The following is a 15,482-nucleotide window of genomic DNA, read 5'->3' as shown; positions in this document are numbered from 1 at the left end:
CATCATGCTGGAGTTGGCAGAAATGGTGAAGGATGATCCTTTGACTGTGGAGGCTGGTGGGGTGATAAGTGAGGACAAGGGGGACCCTATCATGGTTCTGGGAGGGCGAGGAAGGTGTGAGGGTGGATATGTGGGAGATGGGCCGGACACAGTTGAGGGCCCTGTCAGCAACCGTGGGTGGAAAACCTCACTTAAGGGAGAAGGAAGACATGTCAGAGGAACTGTTTTGGAAAGTGGCATCATCAGAACAGATGTGACGGAGGCGAAGGAACTGAGAATGGGATGGAGTCCTTACAGGAAGCAGAGTGAGGAGCTGTAGTCGAGGTAGCGGTGGGAGTTGGTAGGCTTGTAATGGATATTGGTGGACAGTATTACCAGAAATTGAGACAGAGGTCAGGAAAGAGAAGTGTCAGTGATGAAGATGTGAAAATGGGAGGGTGAAAATTGGAAGCAAAATTAATAAGTTTTTCCAGGTCCAGATGAGAGCATGAAGCAGCACTGAAACAGTCACTGACATAACGGAGAAAGAGTTGTGGGAGGGGGCTGGAACAAGGAATGTTTCACATACTCTATAAAGAGACAGGCATAACTGGGGCCCATGTGGATACTCATAGCCACGCTTTTTGTTTGGAGGAAGTGAGATGAATTTGAGAAATTGTTCAGTGAGAACAAGCTCAGACAGAGGAGTGTAGTGGTGGATGGGGATTGTTCAGGCCTCTGTTCAAGGAAGAAGTGGAGAACCGTCAGACCATCCCGGGGGAGGGGGGGGGGGGGGGGGGATGGTGGTGTAGAGGGATTGGATGTCCATGGTGAAGGGGTGGCAGTTGGGGCCAGGGAACTGGAAATTGTTGATGTGACATTAGGGCATCAAAGGAATCGCAGATGTAGGTGGGAAGAAATGACAAGGGGAGAGAGAATGGAGTCAATATAGGAAGAAATGAGTTCTGTCGGGGAGGGACAGGCTGATACGATCTGTCTGCTGGGACAGTCCTGTTTGGGGTTGGGAGACTGAGGTTGGAAGCTGTGGAGGGAAGATCTCCAGAGGAGATGAGGTCAATGATAGTCCTGGAAACAATGGCTTGATGTTCTGTGGTGGGGTCATGATCCAGGGGGAGGTAGGAGAAAGTGCCTGCAAGCTGGCACTCAACCTCTGAGGCACAGGTCAGTATGCCAGACAACAGCACCACTCTTGACAGCAGGTTTGATGACAAAGTTCAGGGTTGGACCTGAGAGAACAGAGTGTGGCAAGTTCAGATAGAGACAGGTTAGAGAGGGAGAGAGGAGCATATTGTGCTAATGGCTTAGTCTGTCTTGCCACAGAAGTCAAAGACTAAATTAAAAAAGGTACCATTTGTAAGCCATTATAAAATGATCAGAAATTGTTGGCCTTTGAGCCAAGTCAATTGGGCTGCATACAAATCTAAAAACACATTAAATATACTTGGCTCCAGCATATGTAGTTCAGGAAAACCCCCAAATTCTCCTGCTGCTGGTTGTTAGTTTTTACAAGTCACCAAGGCAGTTCTCCTGTAGCTATCCAGGTAGCTGATCCTCGAGCATGGACACGTAGACAGTAATGATAGTGGGCAAGACACCATGAGACAGTCAGAAGTTTTCTTTTTTATTTTACATATTCTCATCAGCCCAAATTTTTCTGCATTAGTGAATGTTTCATCATATCCGTTCCCATAGAATGGGAGGTTGCCTAATAGCACAACTAAATCCTTCACTCAGATTGGAAACTTTTCTGAATCATCATGGTGCAAGTCAAAGTTGGATTCCAACTAGATCACAACACTAGTGCGGTTAATATCTTTCTGTACAAATTTTGCTGTGTTTTGTTCTATTGCAAAAAAAAAATCACCATTTCTTCACTCTTGCTGAGTCAAAATTCTGGAACTCCCAAGACTATAGGTTTATCTACACAAGCACTGCAGTGGTTTAAGAATGGCTCAACCACCACATTCAAGAGCCATTAGGAATGAGCCACAAATGCTGCCTTGACAGCAACATTCAGCTCATGATACAATTTTGTTCCTTTCGAATTGCAAACTGAAGTAATCCTTTTATTACTGAAGGCATCCCAGTTCTCTTTTTGGGATTGCAACACTTGAAATACTATACAGTCATTTCATCTCTATTCACCAAACCCATTTTAATCATGAAATTACACAATTCCCCCCAAACACACTAGTAATGTTTGACATATCTGCCATAAATCAACTTCATGTCAGTACAGCAGGTGCACAAGTTTGAGGCAATCTTGTCCTAACTGGTCTATAGCAGCACTGGATTGAAATTCTGCAATAAATAGACAACTACAAAGAGTAGTAGATAAATTGCCTTCATGATCAAAAGTTGCCTCAAAAGATATCTATGACTTGATAAATGTTTTGCTCAAAATTATGTATATTTTCCTTGTGAAAGATTTAAAAACCACCATTACAATAGGATTGTCCTTCCAAATGGGTTAAGAACCATGTTTGAGGTATATTGAAGCAATTATTTTTTGGGGGGGGCAGGGGAGGGGCGCAACTTAAAAAGCAGCGAAATAAGAGTGCATGGATCAACTGTCAATTGTTAATCATTTAGTGTATGGTACCAGTACTATAAATAAACCCCAATAATCAACATGTTATCAGTCATAACTAGAACTCCCAAATCAGAACGGAGCAGAAAGGCTCCAGACTACTGCATTTTGCACTGAGAAGTGGACCAATCAGGACTTAAAGACAGAGCAACTGCTCTGTAGAATGCTCCAAGGCTACATTTCCATTTGACCTGCTCTCCATTCCTCAATGGGCACTTTGCTTGTGTTAAAGCAAGCTAGATTTGGCAGACCACCAAAATTGGGCATTGCTGGAACAGAATGCATGCAGTCAAGTGGTACACAGTAGTCAGTCGTGCAAGTCTGGCCAGAGGAAGTTCATTGCATCCACCCAACAGCCCATTCTTACATAAATAAATACATTCTTACACTCTGCTGGCTTCAAGATTAGGTCTGTTTTCTGCTAGCAAAGTTCAGACTTAAAGGGGTTTCTGACCATACACAAGTACTATTTTCTTCCCAAAACATACTCTGTGTAAACTTGTAACTCAAATCTGCTGTTAGTGCAAGTGCAAATTTAAGTGTCCACCACAAATTGAGAAAAAAGTTTTTGCTTTAAAAGCCAGATAGAAATAATTCCTGAAGTGATGCACAGTATATAGACAGATAGTCTACCAATCTAACAGGAAGTGTCTTTCTTCACATTCCCGCCTCTGAATTCAGAGTTCCAACCATCTTGTACCAAACATCTCCTGGGATGCATAGCAGATGTACAGGAAGCCATCAGAATCCTTGAATTCTTGGTCCAATTCTGCAATGGTGGTACACATATTTGAGAGACTTCTGTTCTTCACCACAAGGTAAAAAGCTTGATTAGGTGTTAGAAACAACCGGTTCCTAAGCAAAGGACAAATCCGTTAACAAACTTCATATGTAGACCCTAATAGTATAGAGTGGCCTACCTGGGTTGTTAATTCAGCCCAACAGGTCTATGCTCTAAGGCTCCTCCCACTCCTTTATCTTCTAACTTTACCAATGTATCCTTCTATTCCTTTCTGATATCTGTTATTCACCTCATGGTTACAAGTTTCACATTGAGCACTCAAGCATTGTCTCTGGGAATTCCCTATTGGCCATAAGCATGATGATTATTAAAGTCCACTTGTTTGCCTCCCTTACTAATGGGAGCATCTACTTTTAATCAAAACCCATTCATAATCTTAAGGCCTCCCATCAGGTTTACTTGCTCAAACTTTTCTAGAACAGTCCTAGTTTGTTCAATCATTCCTGATACTCTTTTGAGTAAACCTGTTTCCATCTGTTTCAGATGAAATTACATTGTTTCATAGTTTGCCATTGTGAGATTTGAACTCTTGATACTCTTTTTGAGTAAACCTGTTTCCATCTGTTTCAGATGAAGTTACATTGTTTCATAGTTACCATGGCAGGATTCAAACCTGGGTCTCCAGATTACTAGTCCAGCAACAATACCACTATGCCATTGCCTCCCCCAATCATTCCTGATGGAGTAGAACATTTCATTGGGGTATTATCCTTGTAATTTTCTTTTATACAGCTGTTAATACCAATCCTCTTAAATTAGAGAGAGCTCACCAAACGAATGCAATAGCCACGCTTGCCCCTACACGTTAACAATGTCAGTCCAGGAAGAGTTATCAGAAAAGTGCAAATCGAATGATAATATCCTGTAGGCTTGGTTAAGATATTATACGCAAAACAGACAAATGGTAATTTTGCAGATGCATCAATCCCCACTTCAAAAATTAGTACACAAAGCAAACTGGTTAATTCTTAATTTAAAAAGAACGTGTCACCTGCTTTGAGTCAAAAGGTGAATTTAATTTAAAGTGTTTAGAACCCAATAGACCTGATTCAGCGCGTTACTCGTGACCCAACGATACCTGATGACGGTAATGAAATGGCTCACAGTCACATCTTGAGGAACCAGGAATTTGGTTTTATCCAGCGTTTTCAAATGCCTCTCGCCGGGATACCGTTCCACAATAACCTGCAAGAAAGCAGCAAGTCTCTTTTACCACTAGAGAGGGGGAGAGATCGAGTTAACTAACCATCATCAAGTGGTGGGGTTGAGACCAGGCAACTCTTACCGGTATTTTCTGTGGGTATTTGGACCGAATTAACGTGGATTCCTCTTTCCTGGCGGCTAAAGAGAGAGGAATTGGAAAACAATAGTTCAAGCTCCCAGACTCAAACAAATAAAAAAAAAAGAAAGTTTTAAACAAGATCCGTGCTGGTAGATTTTTTTTTACCAAACGTTTTTCTGTGTTTGAAACGTTGAATTCCAGGAGACCCATGAGCCACCTCCATAATCCACACTCCAGCTTTTCCGACCGACTCCCAGGCCGGCGCTTGCTTCTTTCCAAATTGATTTTCCTGGGTCGGCGGTGGACTCTGGACCGAATTATCCCGTTTACCTGGAATAGAACCACTAGGCAGCTACCACATAACTAGTTTGTGACCCTGCCAAATCCCAGTGGCCCGAGGGAGAGATATATATATATATATATAAATATATAGTGGTTCGTATTCACTGCACTCGACCTCTATCCACTTATAACGATCGGGATTGTTTTAAAAAAAAAACCGTGAAAGAATGAATCACGATAACAATACAGACCTTTGCCTCTTTTTAATTGACAATTAGGTTGGCTGCATCAAAAGTAATTTAGCGAACGTACTTAAAAAAGGCACGAACTCAAACTTATGGATGAAACAAAGGAAAAGTTAACTCATGACAATATTATTCCCATGTCTACAATGTATCCCAATCACTTTAGCACCCAGAAATTTGCATTTAATTGGCCAGACCATAGTACAAGTTGCCACATAACTCAGACTCCCCGAGAGAAGCGTAACACATTGCTTTTAATTTATTTTTGGAAACTTCTTCAGCCAGAGAGTGGTGAATCTGTGGAATTCATTGCCACAGAAGGCTGTGGAGGCCAGGTCATTGAGTGTATTTAAGACCGAGATAGATAGGTTCCTGATTGGTAAGGGGATCAAAGGTTACGGGGAGAAGGCGGGAGGAATGGGGTTGAGAAATTTATCAGCCATGATTGAATTTTTAATTGGGGCTTCCCTGAAGGCTTGTTGGATAAAGGCACTGCTTGATGCAAGTTTATTATAAACACCATTCCTGTTTTGTGTTGGAGTAAAGCCAAGTGCCCTTTAGTTGGAAGGATGCGAGGGTCCTTGAGAGGGTGTGGAGGAGATTTACCAGAATGGTTCCATGGATGAGGGGCTGTTAAATCCAAGGTTAGGTTGGAGAAGCTGGGGTTGTTCTCCTTGGAGTAAAGGAGATTGAGGGGAGAGGTGTACAAGATTCTAACAGGTTTAGATAACGCAAACAAAGAAAAGCTGTTCTCATTAGCTGATGGTTTAAGTTTTTAGTCAAGAGTTATAGGGGGAATTGTGAGGAAGATTTTTTTTAACACACCGACTGGTCCTGACCTGGAACTTACTGCTTACGAGATTGGTAGAAGTGAAGATGATTGATGATTTCAAAAGAAAATTGGATGGGCATTTGAGGGACATAAACTTGCAGGGGCTGTGGAGGATCGAGTAAGGGAATGGGACTGCCTGGATTGCTCTACAGTGAGATGGCATGGACTCGATAGGCTGAATGGCCTCCAGCAATGACCCTCAAGTTTGACACTAAATTAAGACCATAAGACATAGGAGCAGAAATTAGGCCATTCGGCCCATCGAGTCTGCTCCGCCATTCAATCATGGCTGATAAGTTTCTCAACCCCATTCTCCCCGTAACCTGTGATCCCCTTACCAATCAAGAACCTTTCTATCTCGGTCTTAAATACACTCAATGACCTGGCCTCCACAGCCTTCTGTGGCAATAAATTCCACAGATTCACCACTCTCTGGCTAAAGAAGGTTCCAAAAAGAAATTAAAAGCAATGTGTTACACTTCTCTCAGGGAGTCTGAGTTATGTGGCAACTTGCACTTTTAAATGCATGTTGTAGTTTGGACCTATGGATAATGATGATAGAGGCTTCAACTTTCTTTCCATCACATGGCTGACCAGGGATCCCTCCCACTCTTATCACCTGCCATTGGCGTGTGTTGGAAGGATTTACAGGTTAACTAACACTCAACCTGTTCGGCTGTGCTGTGAATGCACCTTGCTTGGCCATCAAGTCCTGGAGTGGGTCTTAAACCCAGAGCTTCTGGCTCAGAGACAGGGATGATACCCACTGTGCCCCAAGACCTCCTATAGTGTAACAAGTAGGACACCAGTAATATGGTACATAAGCAGATAATTCTAATTAAACAATATATTTGATAAGCAACAGAAAAAAAGCCACCTATTAAATTATAATATTGCCAATAGTGCCTCATACATTCCATACGGCCGGCAAAGATGTCAGACATACTGGTGGACACTGTGTACTCTCTCCAGGGCCACCCATTGACATTGCTCCCAGAGGGAGTTAGACAGCCAGAAGGAACCCTGCCCCACTGCCCTCCTCACCATGGGCCCTGCCCATCCTGGTCCCATAAATTGCAGACTTAGCAAGACCCTGAAGTGGGTTCACAAGATGTTGCTCCGACTTACCCACACCCTTTCTGCACCAGGTGACCAATAATAAGGAATTGTTATGATATGGCAGGTGGTAATTGCCGGGCTGACCAAATCTCAAAGGGAAACTTGGCCAAGCTACCATAACAATTTGCAATTTGTATTTATTATGAGGAAGTATGTGTACTGAAGTCAGAAGTAAAATTTCCACTACCATTTTTGGAGATTTTAAATATTAAATTAAAACATTTATTAACAAAAGAAAAGAAAACTTAAACATACAAGAATACAGTTCAATTTAGACTTACAACATTTCCCAAAAGATTTCTACTTAGCTAGACTCACAAATAAATATCCTTTTCCAGGCAACAGTCCCTATCGATTCTTAATCTATAAAAATCCAGTAATATTACTGCAAGGCACCAACTGTTGCTAAAGGGGAGGTATTTCACAAGCTTCTCTCGCCCTCTCACATGACATTGGAAATCCAAGGCTTGTACAAAACCTTGCTTTCTGGATCAAGCAAAACACCTCTGGGGCGGCTAGACATTGCTCACTTCACTGGTCTGTTCTAGTGCTTCACACTTTTCAAGATCACATGACCACACTTCATACAGCTTTCAATCTTTCCTTTTAAGTTTTTTTCTCTTTCACCTTTAAATCCATTGTTCTTAACTTTCTTTGGAAGTTACCTTTCCCAGAATATAAAAATCTGTCACGTTGTCTTCATGGCCACTACTTTTGGGAAAAATAAACTTAATAACTTTGCTTTATTTATTTATGATCTTTGCCAGTTGTAAAACTTCCCTTTTCCCTTTAAATTCAACAGCTAAAAATTCAATTCTCATGTATCTCCTAATGCAAATTTCTGTTCATGCTGTATCTACTTGCATCCCATCTTAGCTTGTTCATCTCTACTTCAAAATGCCTGCTTTTACGCCTAACCCTTTGATGTTTTAAACCTTGCAGCCTGTCTTCAATTTAATTAAATTAGTCACACACACACAAACATACACAGAGTCCCCACAAGCCTGCTTCACAGTATCCCACAGTAATATTGGAAAAAATGATATTTTTCTTTACAGAATGTGGCGCTAAAGTTCATCGGGAAGTGGAGGAGAAGCCCCTTCAAATAACCAAAGAGCCGCTGCACCATGAAGAGCTGAGGTAGTTCTCCCTGGTGTCCTGGCCAATAGCGATCACTCAACCAACATCGTTAGAAAAATCAATTATCTGGTCATTTTCTCATTGCTGATTGAGGGAACTTGCTGTGCACAATTTCACTGTCCTGTTTTCTACATTACAATTCCAAAATACCTCATTGATTGAAAAACACTTTGAGACATCTGGATGTTTTGAAAGGCGCTACATAAATTTTTCTGTATTGGTTTTGTTAATTGCATAAGTACCAGTTGGGCTGAATAGAGCTATTTATGTGCTCTGTATTCTGTGTTCCTGGAGTGGAGAGAGCAAGAGATTGGAGTTGTACACTGACATATAAAATCTATAATACTAAGAGCAGACATCACCCAATTTTGGTCCTCACTTCCTGAGCTGTCATCCATTGCCAAGGCAGGTTTTTTGGAACTTCGTACCTCCACTGTTCCTTTTCTTTATTCCATCATGAGATGTGTGCGTGGCTGGCTAGGCTAGCTTTTATCGCCCACTCCTAACTGACCTTGAGAAGGTGGCAGTGAGCTGCCTTCTTGAACCATTGCAGTCCATCTGGTGTAGGTACACCCATAATGCTGTTAGGAAGGGAAACTTGGAAACTTATTCTCAGACACAGTTACATAACTGCATGAGAACTTAAGCAATAAGCACAGAAGTTTGCCAATTAGTAAGATCAGGGCTGACCTCAGGAATGAGCCATTATGAGAGTTTCCACAGTCATCCTTAACTACCTGTACAATTGTCCAGTGGAGCATAACTCTACGAGAAGCACCTTTTCATCTGATCGGCTGAAAGTTTGATCAAAGTATTTTATAAGGCTGCATCTCTGAAACACCTTGCATTTATATAGCATCTTTAACATGGTGAAACATCCCCAAGGCACTTCGCAGGACTGTTACCAACAAAATTTGACTCCGAGTCACATAGCGAGATTAGGGACAGGTGGCCAAAAGCTTGGTCAAAGAGATAGGTTCTAAGGAGAATCTTAATTCCAGAGATTAGGATCCAGGCAGCTGCTGGAGTGATTAAAATTGTGGCTATGCAAGAGGCCAGAGTACTCAACTATATAAATGTTGAGTTAACTGCTTTGACCCTTTTTTAACTCATTCTTGGGACGTGGGCATCGCAGGCTGGGCCAGCATTTATTGCCCATCCCTAATTTCCCTTGAGACCTAAGCGGCTTGCTAGGCCATTTCAGAGTCAACCACATTGCTGTGGGTCTGGAGTCACATGTAGGCCAGACCAGGTAAGGATTGCAGATCTTCTTCTCTACAATGGTCATCATTAGACTTTTAAGCCTAGATTTTCTATTGAATTCAAATTTTCCATGGTGCAATTTGAAACCAGGTCCCCAGAGCATTACCCTGGGTATCTGGAATACTAGCCCAGTGACAAAACCACTATGCCTCTACCTCCTATGGGATAATGATACAATTGAATGATATAATTGGCCTCAATAATCTTGGGTTAGAAGGGAAATTGACCACATTCCCCTGTCCTGCTCACTGCACAGCAATAAACTGGTGGGGAATGGAGACTGGCTGAGCAGTATTGTCTCTGGGCTAGTATCAAAAGTCCCAGGTTCATGCTCTGGAAACATGAATTCAAATCCCACCATGATAGCTGGTGAACAGGTGGCTGAGCTGAACTGTATAGGATGCTGGATTTTGGCTCCAGCCTCTATTGAGGCTTGAGTTTGAATCCCACCCCTGCCAGAGTTTCAGGCAATTTACCTCTGGGGGAGAAGGTGGTTCAGTGGTAATGTCACTGGACTAGTACTCTAGAGACCCAGGCTAATTCTCTGGGGACAAGTGTTCAAATCTCACCACAGCGGTTGATGGAATTTATACAGCCAGCAATGGTGGTGAGCATGGTCACTTCCTAAGCAGTTGACCTGGTTTCAATTCCCAGCTGTTGCAATCTTTAACCTCTAAGCCAGTCAATCGGATGATCCAAGTGCCCAACTGACGCTGTCGCCAGACATTTGGGTGTCAGCCGTGACTTGGTTAATAGCACCTCCAACACTAAGTCAGACGGTTACAGGTTCAAGCCCCCAGACGCAGGCACAAAAGCTAGGCAGATACTTCCAGTGTGCTAACGAGAGAACGTTGGAGGTGCCATCATTACAAGTGTCTCAGATTCTCATGTTTATCTTCTGTTCTGTACCATAACTCAGAGCCGTCAGTCTTATCTACATAGGACTTCAGCACAATGATGACATGGCTGTTCAGCAAATTCCAAGTTGTAAACGCTAGCCTTTTTTTCCAATTAAAGACCATTAACTTAAATAAAAACAAACTGGTGGAAATATACTGAGGTGAGCTTTCTGACTGGTACCCTATGGAGGAACTGGCAACCAGTTAAGCACTTGGGACATTTTACTATGAGAAAGAAGCTATATAAATGTGAGTTGTTTTTTTGGGGGGATGAGGGAGGGGAGAAATTAGATGAGAAGAAAGCAGAATAAGTTTAAAAAATTATGTGGTGCTTTGAGACTTAAAAGAAAGCATTTAAAAGATCCACCAGGTGGCAGTGTAACATTATTTTGCTTTAGGATCAGGACTTTATACTCAGCGTGGAGGGGTAATGTACTGAAACTCTGTTCCCCAGTATGGAGCAGAGTGCCCTGTAAATGCTATATGGCCAAATTAGAGACTTACATTTTCTGCCTAGCAAAGTACTTTTCTAGAGGGGATTTTGGCAAAATGACAAGAAGCGATAGACATTTTCATCTTATTTAAATTCTCTCTCTCTGTCTTCAGGTACCAGGTCCCAAGAGGGCATTAGCAGCCATCGACCTCCATGTTCATCTTGCTCTGTAGGTGTGGGTCATCTTCACTGGTGGTACATTCATCCAGTTTGCGGCACTCTTTAGGAAGACTTCATAAATCACAATTTCTTATAATGTGCCCCAGGAATTCCAACTGTCTCCTCCTGATCTCAGTCAGCAGAGTTCTTGTGGTCTCCGGTTTTACCAGCAACTCTTCATTGGTACTGTGACTTGTGTAAAATATTTTCATTATTTGCCTCAAAAACCACAACATTTAAGTTAAGGCAGCTAATTTAGGGAATGCAATGGTCCTCATTTCTCCTCTCCTCAAAAACGGAGTCCGCACCGGTTAATAAGGAACTTGGCAAACGAAGATGAGAAGATTTTCCTTTAACAGTGAGTTGTTGTGATCTGGAACACACTGCCTGGAAGCAGATTCAATAGTAAATGTCAGAAAGGAACCGGATAAATCCTCAAAGTGAAGGAAAGTGCTGGGAAGTGGGACTAACTGGTAGTTTCATCGAAGACCAGCATTGGCATGGTAGGCTGAATGGCCTCCTTCTGTGCTGGAAGATCCTAAAGAGTAGCATCTGGTCCTGCTGTGTTGTGTGACATTCCCATGAATTAGAACTGAACATGTCACCAATAAGATAGAGAACCAATTTCGAAACAGGGGCCTGGTCAGGTCAGTGACTCTATGTAGTGGGGTGTTGTCTGGGTAAGTTAGTCTCCTGTCACAAACAGACAGCAATCAGCCCTAAACCATAGACTGAGCCGAGCCTGGGCCAAGGGAATCCCAGTTGTGTGCAGAGGCATCGTGGAGTTTAACCTGTTATAAACATGGTGCTTGCCAGCTTCCTGGTGCCTTTCCTCTATCCCTCCACCTCTCTGCCTCTCTCTCCCCCTTTAAGACACCGTTTAAATCTTTCACCAGAGTAGATAGGGAGGTGGGGGGGGGGGGGAAACTGTTCCCACTGGTGGAAGGATTGAGAACGAGAGGGCCCAGATTTTAAGGTAATTGCCAAAAGAAGCAATGGGTGATGTGAGGAGGAACTTTATCATGCAGCGAGTGGTTAAGGTCTGGGATGCACTGCCTGAGAGTGTGGTGGAGTCAGGATCGAGGCATTCAGAAGGGAATTGGATTGTTATCTGAAAAGTAAGAATGTGCAGGGCTACAGGGAGAATGCCGGGGGGATCGTCCCAAGTAGATTGCTCATTCAGAGAGCCAGCACAGCCACAATGGGCAGAATGGCCTCCTCCTGAACTGTAAAAATTCTGTGAAACCTTTGGTCACCTGTCCTAATATCTCCTTATGTGCCTTGGTGTCAAACCTTTTATCTGATGATGCTTCTGTGTCACGCCTAGGGGATGTTTTACTATTTTAAAGAGGCTACATTAATGCAAGTTGCTGCTGTTGTTGTAGTCCCCTATCTGCACTGATCTCAGGCAGGGGAGCAGTAAGGACAGTTCAGGCAGCCTCTGTATCCTTGGGCCAAGGAAGACAAGTCACCCAGGGATATAATGCATGAGCCCTGTCCGGACACCGACCTGTGTGTGGGCATTGGGTGAGGCTTGCGTGAGCGAATAGCCATTTTGGGGTAAGCAGAAGTGGAGATAGGATTGGCCTGCGATAGGAAAAGGTTGGGAAATCAGGAAAGGTGTTTCACCCCACATCTGTATCCGATCTTGCTGGTCAGGTGAGGACAGGGCTGGACCCAACGCTGGTCAGGTCTGGCAGCCTGTGTGTGGAGGGAGAACCAGGATTAGTGTCAATACTCCACACAAAGCCAATGGCCACGGATTTACACAGGGGAACAACTGAAGAGCGAGTGTCATTGGGAAGAAAGACAAATCCTGGAAAAAGAAATAAAAACCAGATGTCTGAGACGTGAACAGATTGGATTGTGAGCAGATATCGGCAGCAACCCCTCCCTGTTTACATCTAGGAAACCATCAGAAAAACAGAAATACACAGAACCAAAGGGTCATCTTAATGGGTGACCGACCCCTTTGTCTCCATTTCTTTCCCGATGATATTGACTGTAAGAGAGAACTTTGGGCTTATATCTCCTTCTCCTTCTTAGGCAGTTCCTTAGGACCAAGGATGACTTTCTTCCACTCTAGGGTTGTGGGTCCTGAGCTGACTAACAAGTCCAATGCTGGATCCCACAAGCAGGTAATGTTTGATGAGGTGGGTGGGTGGGTGGGATGCTCGGATTTTGCTCCGCTCCTTTCACTGTTTGCGCTTGGCCTCCACTGGGGTCTGTCGGAGACGTTCACAATGGTTGACACCTTTGCGGATGCTTCTTCTCCAGTTTGGGTGGCCTCAAGCAAGAGATTCCCACATATTGGAGGGGATGTTGCCTTTTGTCAGGGAGGCTTTGAGGACGTCACTGAAACGTTCCCTCTGCCCTCCTGGTAACCACTTGCCGTGTCAAAGCTCGGAGTAGAGAGATCGTTTTGGGAGTCTTGTGTCAGGCATGCAGGCAATGTGGTGCCGTCCACTTGCATTTAAATAGCACCTTACACGACCAAGTGTATTAAAGCTGAAGTACTATTTAAAGTGTGATCAATGTTCCCTCTAAGCTCCTGCGGAGAGAGAAACAGAGTTAACAGTTCGACTCTAAGCTGACTCTTCATCGGAACTCCAGAAGCTCTGAAGAAGAGTCATACGGACTCGAAACGTTAACTCTGTTTCTCTCTCCACCGACGCTGCCGGACCTGCTGAGATTTTGTAGCACTTTTTGTTTTTATTTCCGATCTCCAGTACCCGCAGTGTTTTTGTTTTTATTCTCTCTAAACTGCATCTCTCCACACACAGCGATCCGGAATGTACCAGACAGGCCAGAAACAGGCCACGCACAACCAACCAGCCCTCGAAGATGCGATGCCTGTGACCCCACAGGAACCTTCGAGACCGAGCACAAGGAAAAAAAGGGCACACACGACAAATTAGAGGAAATATTGTCACTGTTGTAACGTACAAAACAGGCAGAGCAAACTCCCACAAACAGCAGTGTGGTAATGACCAGATTATTAATTGAGGTTGTTTGAGGGATAAATTTGGCCAGGACGCTGGGGAGAACCCCCCACTGTTGTCCTTTGAAAGAGTTTTGTGGGATCCTTCATCTCCACCTGATGGGGCAGATGGGACCTGGTTTCAAGGTCTCACCTGAAAGATGGCGCCTCCAACAGTGCAGCATTCCTTCATTCGTCAGGAGCTGGTAGCTTTCCTGGATCTAGAGGTGCTAGGATAAATCAGGATTGTGCTGGAATACTTCCCACCTGCCTGGATGAGTGCAGCTCCAACAACACTCAAGAAGCTCGACACCATTCAGGACAAAGCAACCTGATTAATTGGCAGCCCATCCACCAGCATCAACAACCACTTCCTCCACCACCAACACACAATAGCAGCAGTGTGTACAATCCACAAGATGCACTGCAGGAACTCACAACTTTCACAGCACCTTCCAAACCCACAAGCTCTACCATCTAGAAGGACAAGGACAGTAGACGCATGGGGAAACCACCACATGGAAGTTCCCCTCCGAGCCACTCACCATCCTGACTTGGAAATATATCACCGTTCTTTCACTGTCGCTGGGTCAAAATCCTGGAACTCCCTCCCTAACAGCACTGTGGGTGTACCTACACCACATGGTCTGCAGCGGTTCAAGAAAGCAGCTCATCACCACCTTCTCAAGGGTAATGAGGCATGGGCAATAAATACTGGCCTAACGAGCGACTCCTACATCCCATAAGCAAATTTTAAAAGTGTACTCTCAACTTCTCCCTGACTGAGACCAGCTAATCTAACAGTAAGTGACCTCCCAGCCTGTATCATGGAATCATACACACCACCACCTTCTGACTCAAAGGTGAGAGTGTTTCCACTGAGACCACGACTAACTCCCACTGTGCTATCCCACTCCTGCATGTGGTCTTGGAAGATAGGAGCTAACAATAATGAACAAGCAGGCATGCTATTTTGCAAACATAAAATTTGAACTCAGAACAATTAGAATTATATTTGTAAGTCATTTTTCCAAAGCTTTAAAAGGATTTTCTGGCCCTGTAGTGACAGGACCTCCAGGAGCCAGCCAAAAGCCCATTGGCTTTCAAGGGGACTGGAAAATTCTGACCAAAGAGTCTCTTACTCCTCCAATCCTCTTCAATTCCTTCCCTTGTTCACCTGAAGATGACAATCCATTGAGGAAAGCTTTTGATTCCTTTAACTGTTGATAAATGACAACTTGCATTTATATAGTGCCTTTAATGTAGTAAAATGTCGCAAGATACTTCGTAACTGTAATAAATGCCTGTGTGTGAATATATCATACAAAGAGGTTTTGATTATAATGCCAAGCAAGAGGGCTGATCCCTGCAGCAGATGCCTGGAACGTCCCTGGTC

At 43.6% G+C, this 15,482-nt stretch overlaps 1 protein-coding gene across 1 annotated transcript; it reads right to left on the bottom strand.

Moving 5' to 3' along the window:
- Positions 1 to 3,267: 3,267 nt before the first annotated feature.
- On the bottom strand, positions 3,268 to 15,330 carry LOC121288833 (microtubule-associated proteins 1A/1B light chain 3C-like). Its single transcript, XM_041207607.1, has 4 exons — positions 15,229 to 15,330; positions 4,678 to 4,776; positions 4,471 to 4,577; positions 3,268 to 3,445 (listed from the first exon to the last, which is right to left on the bottom strand). The coding sequence occupies exons 1-4, from the start codon at positions 15,328 to 15,330 to the stop codon at positions 3,268 to 3,270; spliced, it is 486 nt and encodes a 161-aa protein (XP_041063541.1).
- Positions 15,331 to 15,482: the final 152 nt, after the last annotated feature.

Source organism: Carcharodon carcharias, chromosome 2 (assembly GCF_017639515.1).
Source record: "Carcharodon carcharias isolate sCarCar2 chromosome 2, sCarCar2.pri, whole genome shotgun sequence".
Lineage (NCBI taxonomy): Eukaryota > Metazoa > Chordata > Chondrichthyes > Lamniformes > Lamnidae > Carcharodon > Carcharodon carcharias.
This window is presented reverse-complemented; position numbering and strand designations above follow the sequence as displayed.